Raw genomic sequence first — 23,486 nt, 5'->3', positions numbered from 1 at the left:
TGACCGACTCAATCCCCTCATCCAGATCATCAATAAAGATATTGAACAGGATGGGACCCAGAACGGATCTCTGGGTGCTGCCACTAGTACCTGGCCTCCAGCTGGGTTCACCACCACTCTCTGGGCATGGCCCTCTAGCCAGTTCCTAACCCAGCGCACAGTGCTGCTGTCCAAGCCACAGGCTGACAGCTTGGCCAGGAGTTTGCTGTGGGGGACGGTGTCAAAGGCCTTGCTGAAGTCCAGGTAGACTACATCAACAGCCTGCCCCACATCCGCCAGGCAGGCACCTGATCATAGAAGGAGATCAGGTTGGTGAGGCAGGACCTGCCCTTCCTAAATCCATGTTGGCTGGACCTGATCCCTTGTCTGTCCTGCAGGTGCGCAGTGATTGCTCCCACGACAATCTGCTCCATAATTTTCCCTGGCACTGAGGTCAGGCTGACAGGCCTGTAGTTTCCAGGTTCATCCATCTGGCCCTTCTTATGGATGGGCATCACATTGGCCCGCTTCCAGTCATCTGGGACCTCTCCAGTGAGCCAGGACTGGTGGAAAATGATGGAGACAGGCTTGGCGAGCTCATCTGCCAGCTCTCTCAGTACCCTAGGATGGATCCCATCCTATGAAGAGTTGGGACACCTGAAAGTGCTGCCCTGTACAGGGACACGAAGAAGGATAGAGCTCCAAAAGCCTTGATTTGGGTGTGCCTTGCAGTGTTGCAGAGGAGATCAAAATCCAGCCCCCTCCCCCGAATCTTCTACATCATGAACAGAGGCATTTGGCACCCCTGACTGCAGGCAAGGGCTTTCCTCCCAAACACCCAGCGCTGCCTGCCAGCCCCTCCGGCTGCCGTAGAACATTTTGGTGTTTGCAGCTGGGGTCGGTGCGGTCACTGCTCTTGTAACAGGCAAAAGCAAGGAGACTTTTACGAGGTGTAAAGGGATTGGGAATGCCTGAGAGCTTCCGTATCCTGCCTGGCTCCGTGTGTGCAGGTGCTTCTGCACCTCCCCTCCTCAGCCGTCCTGTCCTGTGTCCTTGCAGGCTCAGGGCAAAGACAAATGTTGGCACTGAGAGATGTTCCTCTGAGCTGCTGTCTGTGCTGCTGCTGTTGTAGTTAAAACTGCCTGCTTCTGGCTGCAAGATTCATTAGGGTCCAGTCTCTGGGGTTCAGAGGGAAACGGAAGCAGCTGGTAATGGAGGGTGCAGTCCGTATCTAGAGCTTGCAATAATGGCATTAGGAAAAAGACAAACACAGAGCAGTCCTGTGCCTGTTGGCTTTATTTTCGGCTTCTTTCTTGATTTTTACTTTATTAGTTAGAATTAGAACATCCATTTTGCATTGAGAGGCACACGTGGGATCAGAGAGTTACCAGTGAATGGCTGAGATGGGGAAGTTGGAGCTTTCTTGGCCACTTAGGAGAGCTCTCGCTGCAGATAATGGAAGTGAAAAGCGTGAAGGGAGCAAGACGGTGTGGCGAGGATGTGATGGAGAGGGAGCCAGGACAGCAAAGGGCAAGAGCTGGAGCCTGCAGCCTCTTTAGCAAGGCCTGTAATTGGTTTTTAATGTAAAAGAAACTGTGTCTTTATTTTGTGGAAATTCTTTAGTTCCATATCGATTTTTAAAGCATGCTTTGCTCCCATTAGAGCCTCCTGCTGGAGCATGGTGCTGGTTGGAAGGAGCTGCCCTTTGAAAGGCTTTCTGGGGGCCATGTTTATGTCTCAGGCTGGGCACTTCCCTGGGACTGGCACCCCGAATTCACTGCTGTGGTTGCATCCACTGAGCATCTCCTGGGCCCTGGTGTGGAGTTGTAGAAGATACTGGTGCTGGGCTGCTGAGGGCTGCATATCTTGGTTAGGTGCTGAGGCTTGATGAGGGCATTTTTCCATGCAGAGCTCTCTCTTAATGAACTCCATGTGTGGAGCCATGTGGCTCCTGGCACAGGAACAAGGCACCCTTATTCCCCAATCAGCTTGTCCTCACATGGAGTGAATCAATAGCAGCTCTTCAGGAGCAGTGCCTTGGCTGGAGATGTTGCCTAAGGATTAGTCACATCCAGAGAATGGGGTAAAAACCCCCCAACTTTTAAAAAAAATCTGAGATTTGAATTCAAAGCTGCATCTTAGGAATGGCCATCCTGTTCATGGCCTGCCAAACCCAAGGGCTGGCTCTGTAACGTGTCCTCCCTTCTGCCCAGTGAGCTTTGGGGGTGATTTGAGCTGAATTTTGCACTTGGAACACATAATCATGTGCCAGGATGGGATGGGGGCTCAATGTTAGGACTCTCTGTGACTTTTAAACTGTTTGTGTGTTGGTGCCCACTGAGAACTCTGCTGCACGTGGTGCTGGCTATGGGTTCCCAGTGAGGAAGGGCTTTGCCTTGGTGTGGTGGACACAAGTCCTTGCATGGTGGAAGGGTATTTTGGAATGTCCTTGTTCCTGCTCACTGCCTGGGGGCCTTGACAATGGCTTTGTGGGGCTGGCATCCGGGAGGGCTGTGCTGTGCCACAGGGTGGGATGCTCCAGGGAGTTTGCTGTGTGCATTCCTCCTGCCTCATGCCCAGGTGTCCCTGGCTCTCAAACCCTATTGTGAGCATCCCAGTTCCTCACCTGGGTGTTTGCAGATTCCTGGGAATGGGCTGTGGGAGGGCTGCAGGGATAGGAACTGATCCTGTGTTTGGGCTGGAGGTGGAGCTGATTTGTTTATCTTGGTTGCATCCCAGCTCTTCAGCAACGGCTCATCCCTCCGAGGCTTCCCTGGCCCTCAGACAGCTGAGGGAATTCCCTCTGCTCTGTCTGAGCTCTGGCTGCAGCTGGGATCGCCATGCTGAGATGAGGATGGGCTGCAATTGCTGCCTCTCATAGCTCTGTGGCATTGTGTGGCCCTTCCTTGGTTATGTCTCTCGGTGCCACCCTGTGCCCGCTTGTTTGGATGATTAGGGCAGCACTGAATTAATCATCAGCTGCTGCTGACCCCACAGAGCTGGCCCCTTTCTTGCATTCCCCAGGTCCTGATGTCCCCTGCCCCAGATCAATCTTTCGTGCACAATCCTGATGTATGTTTAATGATCCGTTGTTGGTTTTGAGCTCCTGTTGCAGTCCCCAGTGGGATAGAGCTGGGGTGTGGAGGGAGGCAGAGAGCCCACATCAACTGCACAGGGCACAGTGTCAGTGCTTGCAGGGAATATTTTGGCTCCATAGGGATGGAGCCAGTTTTCCTGGCCAAGGAGGGTTAACCCAGCAGCGCTGGGAGCAGAGAGCCCCTCAAGCCTTCCTGAAGCATGTAGGAGATCACGAAGGAAGCAGAGGAGCTGCCAGGACAATTAGCACAGGCTTGCTCTCACCAGCACGTCCCCAGGTTGGAGCAGGGCTGCGATCACCCTGGTTCTTTCCTGGTTTATTAATGCACTGATTTTGGGGGGGGTTGGCTCCGTGCAGTGCAGCATCTGCCAGGGAGGCCTCTGTGGGTGGAAGGGGGGCTCTGAGGTGGCATGTCTCTGGGCATGGCAATGTCTCATTTAGGAACCTGTTGGGGATTGGTGGAGGAGGAGAGACACTCCTTCCATCTGTGTGCTGCCCTGGGAAGGGATTTAAATTACAGACTCAAGAGGAAACCTGCCTGTTCTGCTCAGGCTTTGAAGCCTGTAGGAACCTCCCTGAGATACTCCACTTTGGGGAGGTCTGCATTAGAGAGGATCTCCTTCTCTGGCCCTGGAGGCAGGCAGTGTCTGCCAGCACCAGGGTGGGCTTGCTGGTCCTGGGCTGGCTTCTGGGGCTGGGGCAGCAGTGAGGGCTCAGCTGCCCTCTTGCAGTGCCCAGGCATGGGCAGAGATGAGCTTTTCTGTACCTGGGGTTGGTACCCTGGCCCTCCCCATGCCCTCTGATCTGGTAGTGGAGGGTGAGAGATGCTCTCCAAGGAAATATACAAAAATATAAACAGAAAGATATAAACAAATATGCATCTATTAGCCCATTTTTAACAGGTTAGTATGATCCACCTTCCCATGCACTGGGAATTCCTCCTTTTTGCTCTGCTCTCTTGTTCTCTCCTGCTTCAATATGAACCATCCTGACCAGTGCAGCATCCCTGGCACGGCAGCACTGGTGCCACATGTGTGGCCACGCAGAGCCAGCTTTTCAGATCCCTCATTTCACTGTTACATAAATCTGCTTTTATACTGAGCTTGTGGACGTCACTGGAGCTCTGTCCATACCCGGAACATCATTGTTTCCATGGGAACCAGTGTACTTCCAAGGGGGAAAAAAGTAGAAGGAGCCTAAAAAAAGGATAAAGAGGGAACAAAATAAGACAAATATATGACATGTCCCAACTCTGTGTTGGTGTAGGATGTTACAAAGATTTCACTGCAACTTGTTTAGGAAGCCTTGCATAACAGGTTTTGTCTTGAGTACGGCAGCGAGCTGACTCGGGGACAGTGGGAAGTGAGTAGTATCCCAAATATCCCAGGTGAGCCAGAGGAGGCTCTGGCAGCTTGGCACAAGGTGTCCTTCTGCCTGAGTGTGAGGGGAAGGTGCATCTGCCTATGTTACAGCCCTCACCTGGGTTTCTGTGGATTGTCCTCCGTCCTGGACCATGGCTGGGGCTGGGCATCAGGACTGGGGGGAGCATGAGGTGCTGTAAATATGTCTTGGTAAGCAGCTGCTTCTGTTCTGCCAAGCTTTAAAGGCAGGAGCTATTTAAAGTGAATGAGTTAAAAAATACATGTACTGGGGGGTTAAGTGCCTATCCACAATGCACTTCATAGGGCATGGTGGGAGAAAAGGTCTGAAATCCATTACTGGGCGTCCTGTGCTTTAACTGGCAGCCCTGGGTCCCTGCTGCAGAGGGGGAGTCCATTATGAAGGATTTTACTGCTCATGATGACATCTTTGTTAATGCCACACATGATCTTTTGGGACGGAGCCCATTCCCGAGGCTCCGTAATGGGTGGTGATGGCCAGTGTGGAGGCTGAGCTGGGAGCCAGGAAGAGAACAGGGACAGAGAGGCATCTGCCAGGGCATGCTGTCACCTCCACCACCCCACTTTGGTGGGGCAAGTGGGAGAGGAGCCTGTCTGAGCCAGTGGAATGTCAGCAGAAAGTGCTAAACCAGTGGGAGAGGGAGGCTGGAGGGAGCTGGACCTTCTGCCAGACTGGGTCTGGGTAACTAAGGCCTCACCTGCTTCTCTGCCATTCCTTTGAGTGATGCAGGGCAGCCAGGGTCAGAGTTCCCAGTGCTTGGCATCAGTTGGTGAAACAGCTACTGAACTCTTGCCCTGTGGGGCTCCCATCCTGATCTGTCCTGATTGTCCAGGGACTGGGGGAGTCAAGAGCTGACCCTGCCCTTTACATGAATCCATTTTTTCTGTTTTTTGACCTGTTCTAAAGCACCCATCCTCACAGATGCTGGGTGCAAGACTGAAACCCTCCCAACTAAGGAGTTAATTGCAAGTGATATGTAGAGCTTCTCTTAACAGCTCTAGCTCCTGAAGTTTGGAGATTATGCAACACACTCAGCTGGCATACCCTTTTTTTTTTTTTCTTTTTTTTTTTTCTTTTTTTCCCCTCTCTTTAAGCAATAAGATTTTAAACCCTTTTTGCTGCTGGGAAAAAAAAATCTTAAAAGTGCAAATCTAAAAGGTTATCAGGAAACAATTCCAAACCAGTAAGTCAGAAAAAACCCCAAACTTGTCAGGTTGGGTGTTTGTTTGTTTGTTTGTTTGTTTTTGTTTTTGTTTTTGTTTTTTTTTTACCAAGCTTCATCCTCTCTAAATGCAGCATCATTCTTCCCCTCAGCACCTGCGTGGCTGAGCAGGGCTCCTCTGCACTGCTGAGCAAATCCTCCCTACCCTGGAGAGGTGTCTGTGTTTGCAAGGCAGAGGAGAGCATCTCCTGTCTGCAGCCCATGGTGCAGTGTTCAAACCCTGGGGAGAAAAACAGGAGGACGACTAAGATGACGATTCCAGAACCCCTCTGTTCTTCTCCTTTTGGGCTTTACGGTTGCCATTGTGTGTTTTGGGGCCTTTGGGGACCATAATGTGGCCATGGTCCCACCAAGACAGGTGCAGAGTGTGGCCATTTCTTGGCAGAGGGAAAGAGCTGCTGGTGTGTTCCCTTGAACATCTGCAAGAGAGAAAAATCTAGAGATGAAATTTCTAAAAAAACATTGGCATGAATAATTGCCCTGGTTTGGTTTCCCAGGTTTAATTGTGAAGCTGCATGAATTAAAATATCCTCCAGGATCTGTCTGTGCTGTGAGGAAAGAGATTTCAAAGAGCAGTGGGAGGGCAGGGACACTCCCCACCTGGCTTTTTCCTGGCTCAGAGCCTGGACAGGGCTGTCAGGGCTCAGTGGGTTCGTGTTGGTTCCTGGGCACCCAGAGGTGCTGACCCAGGATGGGGCAGGCAGCAGGGCCCTGGTGGAAGTACTTTCTGAGTGGTGTCAATTTCTGACCACCCTTGTTGCAGCCCCGCTGGACCACCAGCGGCTTTGCTTTCCAGAACAGGCTTGCCTGCTGCAGGCACCTGCAGAGCGCGGGGCAGGAGCTTTGTGCCCCCTTACACGCCTGCAGTGAGTGTGCCAGGGGTTGCTGTGCCCGCAGCGGGTCAGGCCCTGCCAGGAGAGAGCCTCTCTGCTGCTGCTGGTGCGATACTGTGGTGCCACGGAACTGCTGCCTGCTGCCAACCTGCAGCATCTCCCCTGTTCCAACCTACTCTTGCGGTACCCAGAGGGAGAGGAGGTGCCACACCTGGAAAAGCACCTGGGAGGGCAAAGCCACAGAGCGGAGGCCATGTCAGGATCACACCAGGACAAGTCTCTGCCAGCATTCTGCTGCTAGCTGGGAAAGTAATGATGCTGAGTAATGATGCTCTGAGAGTACCTCTGGCATGCAGTGTCCAAGGAACACAAGTAAACGCTTCTTGCAAATGCTAAAAGCAAAGGACTGGTGCTGGGTTTGTTTTCAAAGGAACAGCACAGGAAAAAAATAATCCAGTAGTCCAGGGCCACGATGGGAATGCTGCGATCTTTCAACTGGGCATGGCATGAAGAGCCTTTTCCTGTTGGCCTGGTGCAGCTGGAGGCAGAAGCTGGGAAGGCTTTATTATTTCTATGGGTGAGGCAGATTAATTCTGAAGACTTTTTGCTTCCCTTGCAAATGGTCTGAATTAATGTTTTAGGATTCTAGTCCCTGCCTCCTGCCACCCCCTCAAAGGCCAGACCCTGGAAGTGCCATTATGCTCCTGTCAAAGGGGCTATTTCTGGAACTGATGATATGAATGAAGCCCAAAACTCTGCTCTCTGCAGCTTATCCCAGTGTCACTCCTGAGATGGTGAGACTTGGTGACATTGCAGGGGATGACTGTCACTTCAACCCAATTTTCACATCACATTTACACAGCAATTTCCAGGCCTTGTCAGCATTCGCTGCATGTTTGTCATATGCCAGCTGCTGTCCTGGTGAGTGAAGGCTTTGCTTGGCACATGTAGTGACTGCAGGTGGTGATGGGGGACCTAATTGAGACTATGACCATGGCCCACTGGTCAGGCTGACCTCTCCTTGCCCCAGAAAACAGGCAGTGGAGCAGAGATAAGGTGTTGCCTGGCAGGATCCATGTGGTTCAGTGCATTTCTGTGGTTGGGTTTTGTTGCAGACCAGTGAGCCTGCAGCCCCTGGTGATGCCGGGCTGCCCTGGCTATCTGTCCTTGCCTGCGGAGCCCTGCTCCTCACCACTCTGACTGTGCTTCTGGTGGGTTCTGCCCTAGCTCCTGGTGATGGCAAGACAGCAGCATGGTGCCTTGGAGCTGGTGCTTTGCTGCAGCTCCAGTGCTACCTAGGGAGAGCTGGAGGAGGTGGTCAGGGAATGGGCTTGGAGGGAAGAGAACCAAGGAAAAAGATAAATATTAATGCCATGGAATAATGTGTACCCCTGTAAAGCATCGCCAAATGCTGCCCTCTGTACTTGGCTCTGCTGTCAGTATGGGTGACAAGTCCCCCTGGGGGAGGAATCTCCATCCCTGGGTTGCATGATGCTCTGGCATGTGGTGCCCACTCTCCCCATCCCCAAGCCAAAGAGGACACCAGGAGCAGTGTGTGTGCTCTGGCTGGGCACTAGAGCGAGCCAGGGTTGCTGCCATCCTCTTGGCTGTTGCTGCCCTCCAGCAACAGTTTCCCATTTAATTTACTTGCTGGTGAATTTGATCCAAACTTCTGCAACCAAATCATAGCAAGCATAATGCAATATCTTTCTCTTCTGATTATATTAAGCTGGGTAGTGCTGGCTAATTGAATCTGGGGATCTTGCCTCTTAATTAGGGAAGATCAGGCTCTGCCAAGCCTGGGTATCACTTGTGGTGGGAGGGTCCAAGGGCTTTCGTCCTGTGCAAAAGCTCCTTTTCATAGCAGGACTTTGGGATACTTTCTTATCTCTCTTGGTTTTTTGTTTGTGTGGGTTTGTTGTTTGTTTTGGTGGTTTGGGGTTTTTTGTCTTGTTTTGTTTTTCACTTTTCATCTTTTGAATTTCAAGAGTCAGGTTACAACAAAAGTGTTCCTGGATGTTTCTATCTGGTAGAACCATGCACCAGTACAGATCAGGGGCTGACCTGCTGGAAAGCAGCTCCACAGAGAAGGATTTTGGAATCCTGGTGGACAATTATCCACAGGATGGCAATGTGCCATTGTGGCCAAGGTCAGTGGTCTCCCGCAGTGCATTAAGAAGATTGTGGCCAGCAGGTTGAGGGAGGTTCTGCCCCTCTACTCTGCCCTGGTGAGACCACATCTGTAGTATTGTATCCAGTTCTGGGCTTCCCAGTTGGAGAGAGAGAGGGAATTACTGGAGAGAGTCCAGTGAAGGCTATGAAGGTGATTAAAGGAATAGAATGTCTGTTTTATGAGGAAAGGCTGAGAGACCTGGGGCTGTTTAGGCTGGAGAAGAGAAGGCTGAGAGGAGATCTTATTAATGTTTATAGGAGATCTCCAGAGGTCACTTCCAATCCCTGCTATTCTATGATTCTGTGATTTTAATTGGAAATAATCTGTGAGTATTTTGGCTGCCTTGACCAAGCTGATGGCAAAAGGTGGATCTTTCTGAATGAGCTGGGGTGATCAGGGGACCCTGCACCCATGGGATGGAGCAGGCAGGGTGGTAACTCACTGTGTGCACATGGACCCTGCTACTGATTTCTGTTAACATCAGCACTCTGTGTCCCACCCGCTCAGCATGAGGAGGGGAAAGGACCTCTGAGGGCCAGCTCCACTCCTGGTGAACATTTCTCTCATGTGATGTGGACCATGGACTCAGCTCAGCACCAGGGAGATGGCAGTGGGCCCGGACCTGCCACTTGTGTCACCGCTGCCCCAAGCGTTTGCCGCCTCCTCCTCCTTCCTTCTCCTCCTTACCTTAGCTGCGGGCTGAGGACCAGCACTGTGGTGCTTCCCAAAGCCCCTTTGCTCCTTCACTGGCCATGCGGCAGCAGCATTCAGGAAAGCACCTTCTGCTTTTGCTAATTGCAGGGTTTCCCTTTGTCAGCCTCTCATCTCAAGGAGGGTCGATACAAAGCCATAGCCAGCAGCACTTTGTATTCCTCTGAAAATCCCATTAGCAGAAGAAAGGGCTTGAAGTTCCATTCAGCTGGGAAATTAAAAAAAAAAAAGCAAAAAAAAAAAAGGCGGCAACCCCCCCTAAAATCAGCCCCTCCCAACCCTCTGATCTATCAGCTGCATATTAGCACCTCGGCACTGCTGGGGTCCCTGTCCCCGGAATATTTAGCCAGGGAGAGATGCTGTATGAAAGGTGCTTGCTGGAGGGGGTGACAGGCTGGTGAGGGAGTCTGCAGCCAGAGCTGGGAATAAAACTGTCCTCAGCAAATCAGAGCCTCCCCACCCCCCCACCCTCCCCTGCTCCTTCCCCAGGCTATTTTCCTGCCTGAGGAATGTTTGTTCCTTCACAGAGTCAGGGTTTGTGGAGCACAGGGTGGGGATTATAAAATCACAGAATGGGTTGGGTTGGAAGGGATCTTGAAGATCATTCAGCTCTACCCTCCTGCCATGGGCAGGGACACCTCCCTCCAGCCCAGGTTGCTCAAGGCCTCATCCACCTCATCCAAGGCCTCATCCAAGGTCTTGAACACCTCTGGAGAGGGGACATCCACAGCATCCCTGGGCAACCAGTGTCTCCCCATCCTCACAGCAACGAATTTCTTCCTGATTTTTAATCTAGTCTCCCTTTTTTCAGTTGGAAGTTGTTACCCCTCATCCTTTCACTACACTCCCTGATGAAAAGTCCCTCCTCATCTTTCTTGTTGGCTCCTTTGAGTAATGAAAGACTGCAATAAGGTCTCCCTGCATCCTTCTCCAGGCTGAACAGCCCAAACTCCCTCAGCCCTTCCTCATAGGAGAGGTGCTCCAGCACTCTGATCATCTGTGTGGCCTCCTCTGGACCCACTCTAACAGTCCCATGTTCTTCTGTTGGGTGCCCCAGAGGCTGCCCAAGCACAGGAGCAAAATCTCTTCCCTCCACCTGCTCCCACTCTGCTGGGGATAAGCCCAGGATGTGGCTGGGTCTGGGCTGAGTACATGCTGTTGGCTCATAGTTAAGTGCTTGTCCACCAACTCCCCAAGTTCTTCTCTGGGGCTGCTCAATGCCATCCTTGCCCAGCATCTATGTGGGATTTCCAGCCCCTTGAGCTGGGAAATGCCTGGGGATCCCCCTCAACTGCTGCCTTCCATGCCAGCCCCCACAGGGCTATATTTGGGCTAAATATTGCAGCCCATAGCCCCAGCCTGGCAGTCAGAATGTCTGCCTTGATACCTTGTAAACATCTCTGCCAACTGAGCGATCCAGATTGCTGGCAGCCAAGCTGTGACTCAGCCCTATGTGATTTCCCAGGAATGTGCCCAGGATGGGTGGCAGGAGCTGCCAGCTCCAGCCCCACGCGCCTGGCAGGAAGGCACCTGCTGATTCATCCTCACCTTCTTCTTCCTCAGCCACATAAAGCTGCAGCGGAGGCTCCCCGGCACCCCTCCGGCCGTGTTACTGCAACAGCTCTTGGCTGGCAAGGGCCAGGCTGCTTTGCCTGGAGCCAGGAAGTTGCCTGCTGACTGTGCCAGTTGATGGGCTGGGAGACAACCTCAGCACTGTCTGCACTGGCTCCTGGGCTTCACATGCCTGTGCCCTGGCAGTTGGGAGCCAGCTGGAAAGGCCTCCTAGAAGGTGACAGAAAAAATCAATTCCAGGTTTGATGCACCCCAGTGAGGATTTGCCCCCAAAGTAACAGCATCTGCAGCCTGTCCCAGCAGCTCAGCTCTTCAAAATTGCTTCCAGAGGCAGCAGTCATTGCAGGGGATGAGCTCTTCTGGCCCCCACAATCTTAAGGCTTTTAGGCAGTTGGTTAATGGTTTTGACAATCTTAATTTGGACTGGGAATGAAAAGTTCAAGCAGTGACTTCAGGGAAACACCCCTGGGGTGAGCTGTCACATGGGTAATAGAAAATGGTAATGTTGTGAAAGTGCTTTTCTGTGAAATGCCAGGAGAGGAAATTAGCAGTGTGGGCTTTGTTTTTTTGTTTTCTAGAAGTTGATATCGTTCTTTTAATTTAATTTTTTAATCCATCACATCAGCACTCAGCACTCTGGCCATGCACTTCTCATTTTGTAGTGGTTTTCACAGTAGCTGCAGCCACTGATGTCAGTGTGGGGTGCTGCACAGGTACCTGAGCAGCTGGCAGCTTCTGCAGCTGTGAGGGCAGATTTGGACTGGAGATTAGGAAGAAATTCTTTAGGGTGAGGGTGGTGAGACACTGGAACAGGTTGAATAGGGACACTGTAGATGCTCCCTCCTTAGAGGTGTTCAAGGCCAGGCTGGATTAGGCCTTGTGCAAGCTGGTCTAGTGAAAGGTGTCCCTGCAGGGGTGTTGGAACCAGCTGATCTTCAAGGTCCCTATGACCTACAACCAGGTAAAGCCACCTAGGGATGCAGGTTGTTCCTTGCCTTTGGGAGCAGGATAACCTTTCTGATGCAGAGGTGGCTGCTCGTGGGCGCTGCTCTGGGCCTGTGGCTTCCTTGACGGGGTGGTGCAGGTGGTTTGAGAGGGTGAGCATGCTGGTGATCCTGCTCAACTGTGTGACGCTGGGCATGTTCCACCCCTGCGAGGACATCGCCTGCGACTCGCCGCGCTGCAGGATCCTCCAGGTATGGCCCTGCCTGCTGCTTTTAGCCAAGCAGTGGCCCCAGGCTGGTGGCGAGCAGGGAGGACCATGCTGCAGCAGAGCCCCTCCAGCTGCAGCAGAGCTGGTCTTGTGCCCCAGGAGGGCTCGGTCCTGCCCATGCTGGGATGTGAGTGTGCAGCATCACCAGGCAGAGTCCCTGCCAGGCTCTGCTTGCCCTGGCACAGCCAAGCCTTGCTTGCAGTGCTTGGGGAGGATTTACTGTTGAGATGACAGTGAAAGCAGAGCCCCAGATATGCTTGTCTCTCCCAGCATTGTGGGTATTGTCGGCCAGTCAGGGTTGGTAAAAGACATGGGGCTGCTCTCCGTGCTGTCTCTGCCCAGGGATTTTAGCTCTTGGTGATGCAAGAGGAGACCTCGTTGACATAGGGTCTCATAATTCCCACCCCCAGTGCCCCCCAAGTGTACAGTGATGCAGGAGCATCCCTCCTCCTTTCTTTTGCAGAGCTTTGATGATTTCATCTTTGCCTTCTTTGCTGTGGAAATGATTGTCAAGATGATCGCACTGGGGATCTTTGGGAAGAAATGCTACTTGGGAGACACATGGAACCGCCTGGACTTCTTCATTGTCATCGCGGGGTAAGCCCAGCGTGCTGGATCCTCCTCTCCTTCTGCCTCTCTGTTGTCTTTCATGGCATCACTTGGTGAGTGCTAGCTTTGGGGGAGTGGCTGGTTTGCAGCAGTGAACACTGGGGGCTTGCTGGGCATTGGTGCCATTGGTGTTGTCTGTTGTGACTCTGCAGCAGGAGTCACCGTCTGGACCACAGCCATCCCTCCTAGCTCATGGGAGAGCTCAGCTCCTGGAGTGAGTAGGGCATGGTGACAGAAGCTGTTTGTGGTGAGGTTTTGGACAGCCCACACCCTGGAGCTCCTCTCTGGGCACTGGGCTCAGCTCTTCCTCCAGCCTCACTGGTGGTTTCAGTTTCTGTTGGACAAGGTGGGCACAGAGCAGGCAGTTGGGAGCACGGAGCAGCAGGCCAGGGAGGGCTGCTCACAGATGTGCATGGCTGCTCTCATTACTGTACTGCTTTTTCTTTCCTTTTGAGGGAATGCGACCAAGTTTGTCTCTGAGTGTTTTCTTCTCAGAGGCACCTGGTTTGCATTAGAAGCACTCTCAGCACCCGAAAGCCTACTGGCAGAGGCTAGAAATCCACATGAAAAGTTCCTGGCGCCCGGCCCGCAAGCTGAGTTTCTTTGACACATGAATTGCTTGCCAGCCTACCCCTCCCCTCCCTGCCCCCAGAGTCCAAAGACCTTTGGGAAAACAGCTCTCACGAAGCTGGAGATCAGATTCACTGGAATTTCCTGGAAAAGGAGCAGGAGAGCCTCCAAGCTGGGCTGTTTACCTGGCATGGGTTTGGTGTGTCCTGAGAAGGGGCAGTATCTTGGTGGGCTTTATTTATGGTCTATCACTGGTCTATTAGGGTCATGGCACACACCTCTGCCAGGCAGCTGGAAGAGCCAGCCCAGTTGAATCAGTAAGGAGGTGCCAGGTCTCCAAGTGCATCCTTGGCCTAGAAAACTTGTGACAGAGGCCAAAAGATGTAGTGAAACTCCAGGCCCAAACTGGAGGCAGCAATGGAGTGCAGAAAGACCAAGACCTCTCTCCCCACAAACCCTTCTTCTGTGGGTAGCCACAGCTCTTGCTCTCCAGATACACCAGCCTCTGGCTCCTGGCTTGGGAGAGGGCTCAGGGCTTCCTCCTGAAGCGTCTAAGCAATGTTAGGGGATGCAGCAAGGGGACATCCTATCTGTTCCTCCATCACCTGCCCTTTTTTGTGCATGTTTGCTCCAAATCTGCTGATTGCAGAGGGCTGGGAGAGCTGCTCAGGCGTTGACCGCTTCTGTGTCTTGCCATTAGGTACTTCCTGGCTCTGTTAAGTTGTCCAGACCAATCTCATGAGCTCATGGAGAGTAAATGACTTCTCTGTAACAATGTAATGTAATTAGTGCTAATTGTAGAGTGTGTAACATCTGCACCACCTCTCTGTAATTACAGCAGGAATTTGCTGGAGAGGATTGGAACTGCGTGAGCAAAGCTCAGCTTGGTGAGATGCAGCTTTGGCTGCAGGTTATGGAGCTACATGGGGAAAAGGGAAGAGAGAAGTGAAGAGTGACACCATGGTGTTGAGTTCTTGCTAAGGAGATGGCCTCAGTTTGTGCCAGGTGTGGCTTGGGTTGGACATGAGAAACAATTTATTCCCCTTGAGTGTTGTCAAGTCCTGGACCAGCCTGCCTGGGGCAGTGGTAGGGTCCCAGTCCCTGGAGGAGTTTAAAGGCTGTGTAGTTGTGGTGCTGAGGACATGGTATAGTGGTGACCTGACAGTGCTGGGTTGGACTTGGTGATCTTAAAGGTTCTTTCCACCCTAAGTGATTCTGTGATTCTTTGATTCTGTCCCTGTGGATTCAGTTGTGCTTTAGCAAAAAGGTCCAACCAAAACCCCACATACCCCAGTGGGTTGTTCTCAGCAGAGAGGCTTGAAGTCAGGGGTAATTTGGTGCTGCAAGAGCTCAGAGGGCTCCTCTCTGCCTTCTCTAGACATGGGCTGGAGCAGAGCTGTGCATCAACCTGTGCTTGGGGCATGTGGCTCTGGTTCCTCCAGGTTCAGGCAGTTGCTTGGCCAGGTCTGCAGAGCTCTGCTCCTTGTAATGGTAACCGGCCTCTGGACCTTGTAGGCAACTGAAGCACTGCTGGGATACTTTGCTTGCGATTGGAGATGAGCTGGGGCTGGAGGTGGCTAGCAGGCTGCTTTCCTCGCAATAAGAGACACTGTTTCTTTTTCTCCTTCCTTCCTGAGCACTTGCAATGTTTGTTGTAATTTTTTTTCCCCTCTTGAAGGATGTAGTAAAGAGTTAGCTCAGCTGACACCTTCATAAACAATCCTTAAGGATGTCTTGCTCCGTTCTGGTTCTGAGTGATGATTTTCAGGGATGGAATATTCTGCAGGAAGCCTTACTGTGTTCATAGGATGGAATGAGAAAGGGATACTGCTGTCCCCCACTCCATCCTGCTCCATCCAGATAGGCCTGGTTTCCCAAAGGTTTTTCAGCTCAGGGTTGAGATAAGGGTGATACTGCCAGGCTGGGCTCCAAGAGGAATGGGGATCTATGGCTGCAGCAGCCAGGGACAAGCTCCTGTGCGATGCTTTGCGTGCAGCTTCCAGCGCATGGCCTTCAGCTCACCATGCCAGTCAGGTTCGGAAGCAGGCAGGGCTCTTCTGAAGGGTCCTGGAGCCATGTGAGGCTGCTCCAGCTCCCGCTTCAGATGCACAGGCAAGGAAGCTCTGGCATGGGGCTGCCTGCAGGATTCCTGCTGCTGCTGCTGGCAAGGGCTCCAGCAAAGGTTGCAGCTAAGGTTGCAGCAAAGGCTTCAGCTAAGGCTCCAGCTAAGGCTGCCCTTTCCCTGCATCCCTTCTTCCCTTAGAAAAAACAAAGTGGAGAGGCAGGAGCAAATGTCACTTTTTCATCCCTTCTGGCGGTATTGATCCTTCTTGCAGTAAGCAGCAGCACCGTGGGCTGCAGCTGCCCTCTGCACTGCTGGGGTAATTGCCTGTGTGAGCAGCTGATTTGCACATGCAGTTACCTAATGTGCTGCAGCCCCATAGAGCTGCATGGAAGCTGCACCACACCTTCTCACAGGAGCCTGCCCTTCTCTGGTGCTTTCTGGGATGGGTAAGAGTGTTCTGGAAGCTGGGAGCCTCCTCCTGGGGCCTTGTTCTATCCTGGGTCATCCTCAATTAGGTGCTCTTTGCTCTGAGCAGGAGGTAGAACCTGATACTCATGATTGCAGACCTCAGGGGGCTCACAATCTGGGGTCAAGTTTTGCAGTTTGCTTTAAATGCAATGCCCCCTCCTGCAGATGGTCTGCTGTGTGCTACCTTCCTGCAGCCTTGGAAGCAGGGCACATCTCCCTGACACAGTGAAACCTGCTGTGTAAAAGAAACCTCTCTGCAGTCTTCCTGGCAGCTGAGCTGACTCAAATCCACTTGTGAGAAGATGTGGGTTTTTTTAAGTTTTAGGACTTGTACCTGCTTCAAAAGACCTCATTAGTCAAGTGCCCCTGACTGGGACACATGGGGCAGCTGGATCCAGCAGCCTGAAGGGTTCAGGCTCCCTCCAGTGTTGTTCTTTTTATTGTGTTCAGCTTGATTAAAATGAGTATTTTTAAAATTAAGCAACATTCACGAATGTGGTGAGACTTGCAAGGCTTAAAAAGCAGCTCCTGAGCAAAAGCAGAGCACAGCAGAGCTGGCAAGGACGGGGAGGGAATTTCATTTCAGCTTTCTGAAGATACAAGGCTGCCTAAATACTTTCTCCTTGTCTCTCCCAGCTTAAATCAGCTGCCAATTGCTGTGCTTTGGAGATAAAGGGGCCTGCATGCCCCGTCCTGGAAGCGTTTTCATGCTGGATAAATCTCAGCCTATCTCTTGCCAGCAACGAGCAAGAACCTCTGTGCCCTGTGGGCAGAGAGATGGAAAGCTTCTGGGGTTTTTGGTCTTCATCACCCCAGGTCTCAGCTGCTCTTTATCTTCTCAAATACCATAGCTGGGAATGTTGTAGAGCCAGGGTGTGTGACCGAGGCCACACAAGGGACCCATAGCATCCCCACCACCCAGCTGGGAAAGGGGAGTTCAAATTTCCCTTGGAAAGAGCAGTTGGCACAAACTCTACAAGTCTGAAGGATCGTCACAGCATCTTCTGCTTCATGAAGCAGAAATGATCCTGGGGATGAGAGTGGAGCCAGGGCTGTAAGTTGGATGGGTCAGAGAGTTGGTGCTGGGTAGGTGCAGGAAGGGCTTTGCTGCCATTTCTGTGCTCTGAGGCTCACTGGGTGAGAAGAGCCTCCTCAGCCCCCCTGTGATGCTGCTGAGCCTCACCTCTGTGAGCCCTTTGCCAAGGCAGGCAGGGGTGCAGCCTGACACTGTGCCTACGAGATCCTTCCCAGCGCTGTGGGGTTTGTATGAAAGGCACCCTACTCTTGCTATCCCCAGGCAGAGCAGGAATGAGTTTCAGCTGCCCAGTCCATCCTGAGCCATCCCTTGTGTCTGTCTGCTGAGTCCTGGGAGTCTGCTGAGTCCTGGGAGTTTTCCATGTCAGAGGAGCCTTTGCCAAAGGTCTCCATCAGCTTTCACTCTGCATCCCACCAGCAGCCTGTCTGCCGTTGCAGATGCTCTGCTTTATTCCTAGAAAATCCTCACTATTTCTGCTCTCTTCCTGAAGAGCTCCAGCAATGGGGGGGCTGCCTCAGCATTTGCTGTGAATCCATCCCATCTACCAGCGAGTGGTTCTCTGAGCCCTTAACTCGGCTGGGCAGCAGGTGCCATGGCAGAGGCGCTGGCAGGAGCTGGCACAGAAGTGACATTTGAGCTGAAGCCTCTCTGGGGGCGTTTGGCACTGCAGATTTTCCATGCATCAGTGTTATCTGTGCTGCTAAATGCACCTCTCGCCTTGCCACTTGGTGATATCCTGACATTCGTTCTGTCTGGGTACCTTCCCCTGCTAGGGACATGGATTGATTCCTCTCATGCATCTCTTGCCTTGGGAAATGTCCTTTAGAACTGGGCAGCAGTGAGATTCTCACTGGACTTGCTCTTTAGTAACTAGTTTTTTACCCACCTGGGTTCTCTGAAGGCTCTTGAGCTGTAAGTTATCAGCAGGGTGTGGATCCTGTAATCCAGATCTGGGGCTGAGCTTGCTGTGCTGGAACACCAGCAGAGGCAGAAGAGCACCTGCTTGCTCTTGGTCTTGGTGCTCAAGTGTTTGCTCAAACTACTGGGCTGGTTTTTGCTTGGTTTTTAAATTTGGTATCATAATTGTTCTTTAATACGTTAAATCACAATGCATTTTACAAGCAGCTTACAAGCACAGCATCTCTGGAAGAGAGTCTAGAGCGGTCATTAATCAGAAAATTACAGTCTTGATGCAGATAACCATATGCTGCTCTGAATTTTGCTTATAGCCTCTGTTTTAATAATGGATGAAAGAAAAGCTGTATGTCGGACATGAGCTTTTAGCCCTGATCCTGCAAACCATACAAAACAGCGAGGAAAATCTGAGAACTGCTGAAGCCCAGGGAGGTTTTTGCTCTTCTCCTCCTCTTAGGCAATCTCACCCAGTGTGGTGAGTCCCATGCACTGAGGAAGGGGCTGCTTTTTTCACTGGGACCAGGTGGGCTTTCGTGGACATGCTGCCTTCCTCTCTGGTCAGGGGATGAGAACAAATTCCACATGTGTCTGTCCAACACTCATCTTGTGGGACTGCCCTATGGCTGTAGGTGCCAGCTAAATACAGAGAATTGCTGAGGTTATTTTTATCCTGGATATGGTTTGATCATCATCATCCTCATTAGAGCCTTTGGTGAGAAACTGGATAAAGCATCCCTGCATCACGTGGAGTTGTGTATCTGGAGGCTAGAAAGACAATGTCCTCTCCACCCCAGATGCTCCTCACCTGCCAGTGGCCAGAAGGGAGGAGAGTGGGTTTGGCTGATCACAGCAAGACGCTTGACAAAGCTCAGAGGACACTGGTGAACCCTGCAGGACTTCCAGCAGGTAGGGACCAGGCAGCACTGATGCCTTCCATCAAGGCACCAGCAAAGCTCCTGCAGAAGTTTGGTGTCTAAGCAGGGATGATTGATTCAGGCCAGGGCAAATGGGGAGAAAGGCTGTGACTGGGATGCAGAGAGTCTGTCTGTGAGGTGAGGCTGAAAGAGCTTGGTTTGTTTGGCTCTGCAAAATCAAGGCTGAGAGGAGATGTGGTTTATCTTCTGTAAATACATTTGGTGGGTAAACACCAGGGAGAAAGAAAAGTTACAGAAGCTGTTTAAAAGACAGCACTGCCATAGGAACAAATGGACATGAGCTTGTCATGAATAAACTCAGGCTGGAAGTTAGGCTTTTAACAACTAAAGCTGGAGAGAGAGAACACCCAACTAGCTTTGAGGTGGAACTTGATAATTCTGGGAAGAGGTCAGTGTCTTGTGGTTACTTGCAGCTATGAGAGCCCAGCTGTATGGGGAGCCTCATGGTCTTCTTCCTTGCCTTTGCTTGGCCCTGCCTCTTCAAGAATGCTGCTAGGCAGAGCTCTTGTGTGTTCCTGCACTGGAGAGCGAAGTGCTGGTGGTGACACAGTTGATAGCCCTGCTGTGCTTGAGCAAAGGTGCCATGAGATGAGTGAGAGATGGTGCTGTAGCATCCCCAGGACATGCAGAAGCCCAAGTGCATCCTCAGACTGCCATGTGAAGGGTGCACCTCAGTGTCCTGGCCTGTGAAATAACCCTATCGGGCACAATGCAGGAGCACCAGCAGGCTCCTTGGTCCACTCTGGCCTCATTTTACTACTGATTTATGCACTGTCCTGTCCACCTGAGTGCCATCTGCCAGTGATCTCTGCTGGGCAGAGCTAGCACAGCTCAGTGTCCTGTTCGGTCTGCACCAGGGAATGTTCCTCTCTTCTCAGGATTATGGTGGATTTCAGCAGAGCAAACCCAGATTCGTGAGAGTAACTGAACAACTGTTGCTAAAACCTGGGCTGTCTGGAAATTGCCCCCCTGGAGCATGGACGGATTTTCAGAAACTTCTGCCTGGACTTGTACAAAACTGGAACCAAAAGAGATGACAGAGAGATCTGTGGCCGTGTGAGCTGCTGTGTCACATTCTCGCTTGTTGATTTTATTCTGATATGCAAACACCCTTAATTAATTCCTCTGGCAAACGCTCCTGATGGGAGAGATGCAGTAACCAGCCCCTCTGTGAGCAGTTGGCAAATAGTGTTTGATTTACCGTGTTTGATAATCTAACATTTCTCCAGAAGATCCTTGATGCCCCTTGGTGTTTGTGTCTCTGCAGGATGCTGGAGTACTCCCTGGACCTGCAGAACGTCAGCTTCTCGGCGGTGCGCACTGTGCGTGTCCTGCGTCCGCTCAGGGCCATCAACAGGGTCCCTAGTAAGTCAGAGCCTTATTCTCCTGGCTGTGCCCCAAAGATGGAAGGGCTTACACAGATGTTTCCCATCCTACATTGCAGCTCAGACATTCACCCACGCCTGGCAGTGCTAGGTCCTAACCACCAATTCTCTGGTTTCCATTGCCTGTTACTCCCCTGCTGTTCCTGGGACACCTGCATTGGAGATGAGCCACCAGTCAATAAGCTATCCAGGACTGTCTTCAGACACCTATCTTCCTCATCTGAAGAGGGTCTTAGGAGGCAAAGTGAGGCAGGTGATAGGGGCTGATTGCTCCTGCCAGGCAGCACGTGCAGAGGGAGCTGAGCCATGCTGCTCCCCTCCTCCCTGTGCTGTCCCATCATTTCCTGGAGAAATTGGAGTGAGGAAATCTTACTGTGCCCAGAGACAGTCACCTAGGAGGTGCTGAGTAGCCTCCTCTTGGCAAATCTCTTGCTCTGCTCTTCAGTGCTCATGTCTACAACCCAAACCCCAACATCACCAGACAAGCCTGGTTTGTCAGGGCATGAATGAGAATCTCAGACCCACTTTGAACAGCAGTGGGTGGCATTACCTGGTCCTAGATGGCAGCAGCTGACAAGAACCCAGTGCCATGCTCTCAGCCCCAACAAAGTGCCCAGGTGCTGCGGGTGCTGCTGAGCCCCAGCCCTTGTGGGCATGTGTGCTGAGCAAAGATACAACATGGTCCTGGTCCTGCAGCCCTGGGGATCGCATCCAGAGTTGGTTTAGCCAAATGAAATTCAAGCCCAAGTCTACAGTCTGAGCTATGCTGATGCCTTGATGAGAGCTCCTCACCTTCAGCTCTATCTGCTGCTGCTGGATGTGCTGGGCTCTGTTTATTTCCCTTGTCCTGACTCTTGAACTTCATCTGGCTCTGCTGCTGCTGTTCAATCATTGTGGTAGCCTCAAAATTCTGTTTGCAAGGGTTTTTTTTAATCTCTGCTGCTTAACTGATGGATGACTGAATTTATCCACTACTGTCTAACTGGGGGTGTAATTCACTTAATGCATTTTGAGATCCCAGGTAATTTGTCTTGGCTTCTCTGCACCATAGGTACAATGGGATAGAAATGTAAGGTGGGAAAAGCAACAGAGTTTTGTGTGGTGATAGATGTGGTAGCCACAGAAAGTCATCTCAGTTAATTAGGAGTAGTTGCAGGCTGGTTGTTCTCCAGTAGAGGAACTGAAGCAAAACCCTGATAGAGGAGGTGACAGCATCAGGAAGAGAGAAAACAGTCTTGAAGTATCAAAGTAAAGGTGCCACCGTAAAGCTTTCTTTAAATGAAAATCAATGTAAAAGAGTGAGAGAATGCAGAAGATGGGAAAAGAAGGAGAGGGGGAGATGAGCTGAGTATTAAAGAGATGTCAGATTAAATCAATTTTTTTGTGTGTAAATGTCAAGCTGAAGTCACCGTCAATTTGTCTTTGTTACAGAACTGGCTGTTTCTGGGCTTGTGAGAATGAACTGCTGGAGAGAGTCTTGCGTTGTAGGGGAGAGAGGGGATGCAGGGCAGCTGAGGAGAATCGGGGAAGGAAGGGAATTTTAATACATGCTGAGTAGGGAAAGAAATGCAGCTGTGCAAGGGAGAATGTCAGAGTTTGGTCTCAGGGAATGAAGGAGATGTGTAATTTCTGGAAAACTCCAGGAGAAGAGGACTTGAGATGGGGAGTGATGGGAGAGGTGCAGGAAGTGTGTCGGTGTGCCTGGGAGCTGGGCGCGGATGGAGGGAGGTGTAACTGAGGGCCGTGGTCAGATGGCTGCATCTTGGCAGTGGTGGTGGGATTGTGAGCTCCAGGGGAGTTGATGATCTTTGATTCTGTGGTCCCAGGGACTTTGGAGGGAAAACAGAGGGGGACTGGGAAGCTGTGGGTGTTTGCAAGCCACATGCAGGTGGCAATGACACTGGCTGTGAAGGCAGTGGAAGTGGCTGCCAGTGAAATGAGAAGTGTGGATGGAAAGGAAAGGGTCAGGAGGACATACCTGGGATAAGAAGGACTTCTCTCCTCTTCAGGTATGCGCATCCTGGTGACACTCCTTTTGGACACACTGCCCATGCTGGGGAACGTCCTGCTCCTGTGCTTCTTTGTCTTCTTCATCTTCGGCATTGTGGGAGTCCAGCTGTGGGCAGGTTTGCTCAGGAACCGCTGCTTCCTCCCTGAGAACTTCAGCATGTGAGTCTGTGCCTCCAGGAGACAAGGATGCCCTCTGTTGAGAGGTCCTGGTCTCCTGTAGATGCTCCCTGCTCCCAAATGCCACCACAGCTCTTGCTCAGCCTTTGATGGCTGTTCTGCTGATCTCCAGCATTCCGGCACATTTCAGTGGATTGCTTTCAAATGTTGACTCCCTAGAGGTGATCTAGCCAGATCCACATTCGGATGGAGACATCCTGCAAGCCAAAAGCCCCTCTCTCACACATAGCAAGACCAACCTGCTGCTGCTGTAGCTAAGTTGGATGTTGGGTCTGGAGCTGGCCTGATGCACCTTTTTTTTCTCCCATGTGTCTCCTCATCAGCTTGTGGGTTGTGCCCTTGAGGGGCGATTGGGAGAGTCATTACCAGGGCATGTCCCTGGAAAATGAATGGCAGCAGCATGGAGGGACTGCTTCACCACTGAGCAGGTCCGAGGGAGCTGCAGATTTGGGTGCTGTTTAGTTGAGAGAGAATTCAGGGGTTTAGATAAGCTTTGAAGGGTATTAAAGGCAATTTTGCAGGAATTAACTGGGCTGAACTAGGCTTAAAAATATCTTCACAAGCTTTAGTGGGAGTCCTGGCAGCATTGAGGAGATAGCTGTGTGCAGAGCCAGAAGCCAGTTTCTGGCTGGCTCTCCTCTGAAGAGTGTTTTTGCCTGGTTTGCTGTGGTAAGGCCACCCTCAGAGGGAATTTAGAGCTTATCTCTGGGCTGGACAGGCACTGTGGAGCTGCAGATGAGGGCTCTGTCTCTGGTTTTCAGGATGCTTGGGAGGTCCTTGTACATAGAGCCTCCCCAAGCAATTCTCAGCATCTCCAGGAGGACAGGAGATGCAGTAGCTTAAACTGATTTCCATCTTACTGCAGCAAAGACATTTCAGAGAAGCCTTGCTGGGGTAAGCCCTGCTCTTAGTCACCTGAAGTCAAAGCCAGAGCACTTCCAATTGGAGTGAGTCTCAATGACGTTATCAGAGGGCTGCTGAGCAGCTGAGTGCACTACCTGGGTTGGGAACATCATCCCAGCTGGTGAGGCTGGAGAGAGCCCCTGGGGATTCCTTTTAGGTCCAGAGTAAGAGATGTCAGACGGTGCTACTAACACTGTTACCACGCCAGATCT

General features: G+C 51.6%; 1 protein-coding gene across 1 annotated transcript in view; it reads left to right on the top strand.

Annotated features, from left to right (window-relative positions):
* The window catches only part of CACNA1G (calcium voltage-gated channel subunit alpha1 G), a 130,215-nt gene that overhangs the window by 31,132 nt on the left and 75,597 nt on the right, over positions 1-23,486 (top strand). Inside the window, exons 2-5 of the mRNA XM_054393724.1 lie at positions 12,073-12,184; positions 12,665-12,798; positions 20,067-20,164; positions 22,194-22,353. Of these exons, the coding sequence (XP_054249699.1) occupies positions 12,073-12,184; positions 12,665-12,798; positions 20,067-20,164; positions 22,194-22,353 (504 nt within the window). The remainder of the gene's footprint in view (positions 1-12,072; positions 12,185-12,664; positions 12,799-20,066; positions 20,165-22,193; positions 22,354-23,486) is intronic.

This window comes from Indicator indicator, chromosome 29 (assembly GCF_027791375.1).
Source record: "Indicator indicator isolate 239-I01 chromosome 29, UM_Iind_1.1, whole genome shotgun sequence".
Classification (NCBI taxonomy): domain Eukaryota; kingdom Metazoa; phylum Chordata; class Aves; order Piciformes; family Indicatoridae; genus Indicator; species Indicator indicator.
Note: the sequence above shows the minus strand (reverse complement) of the source record. Positions and strands in the feature narration are given on the sequence as shown.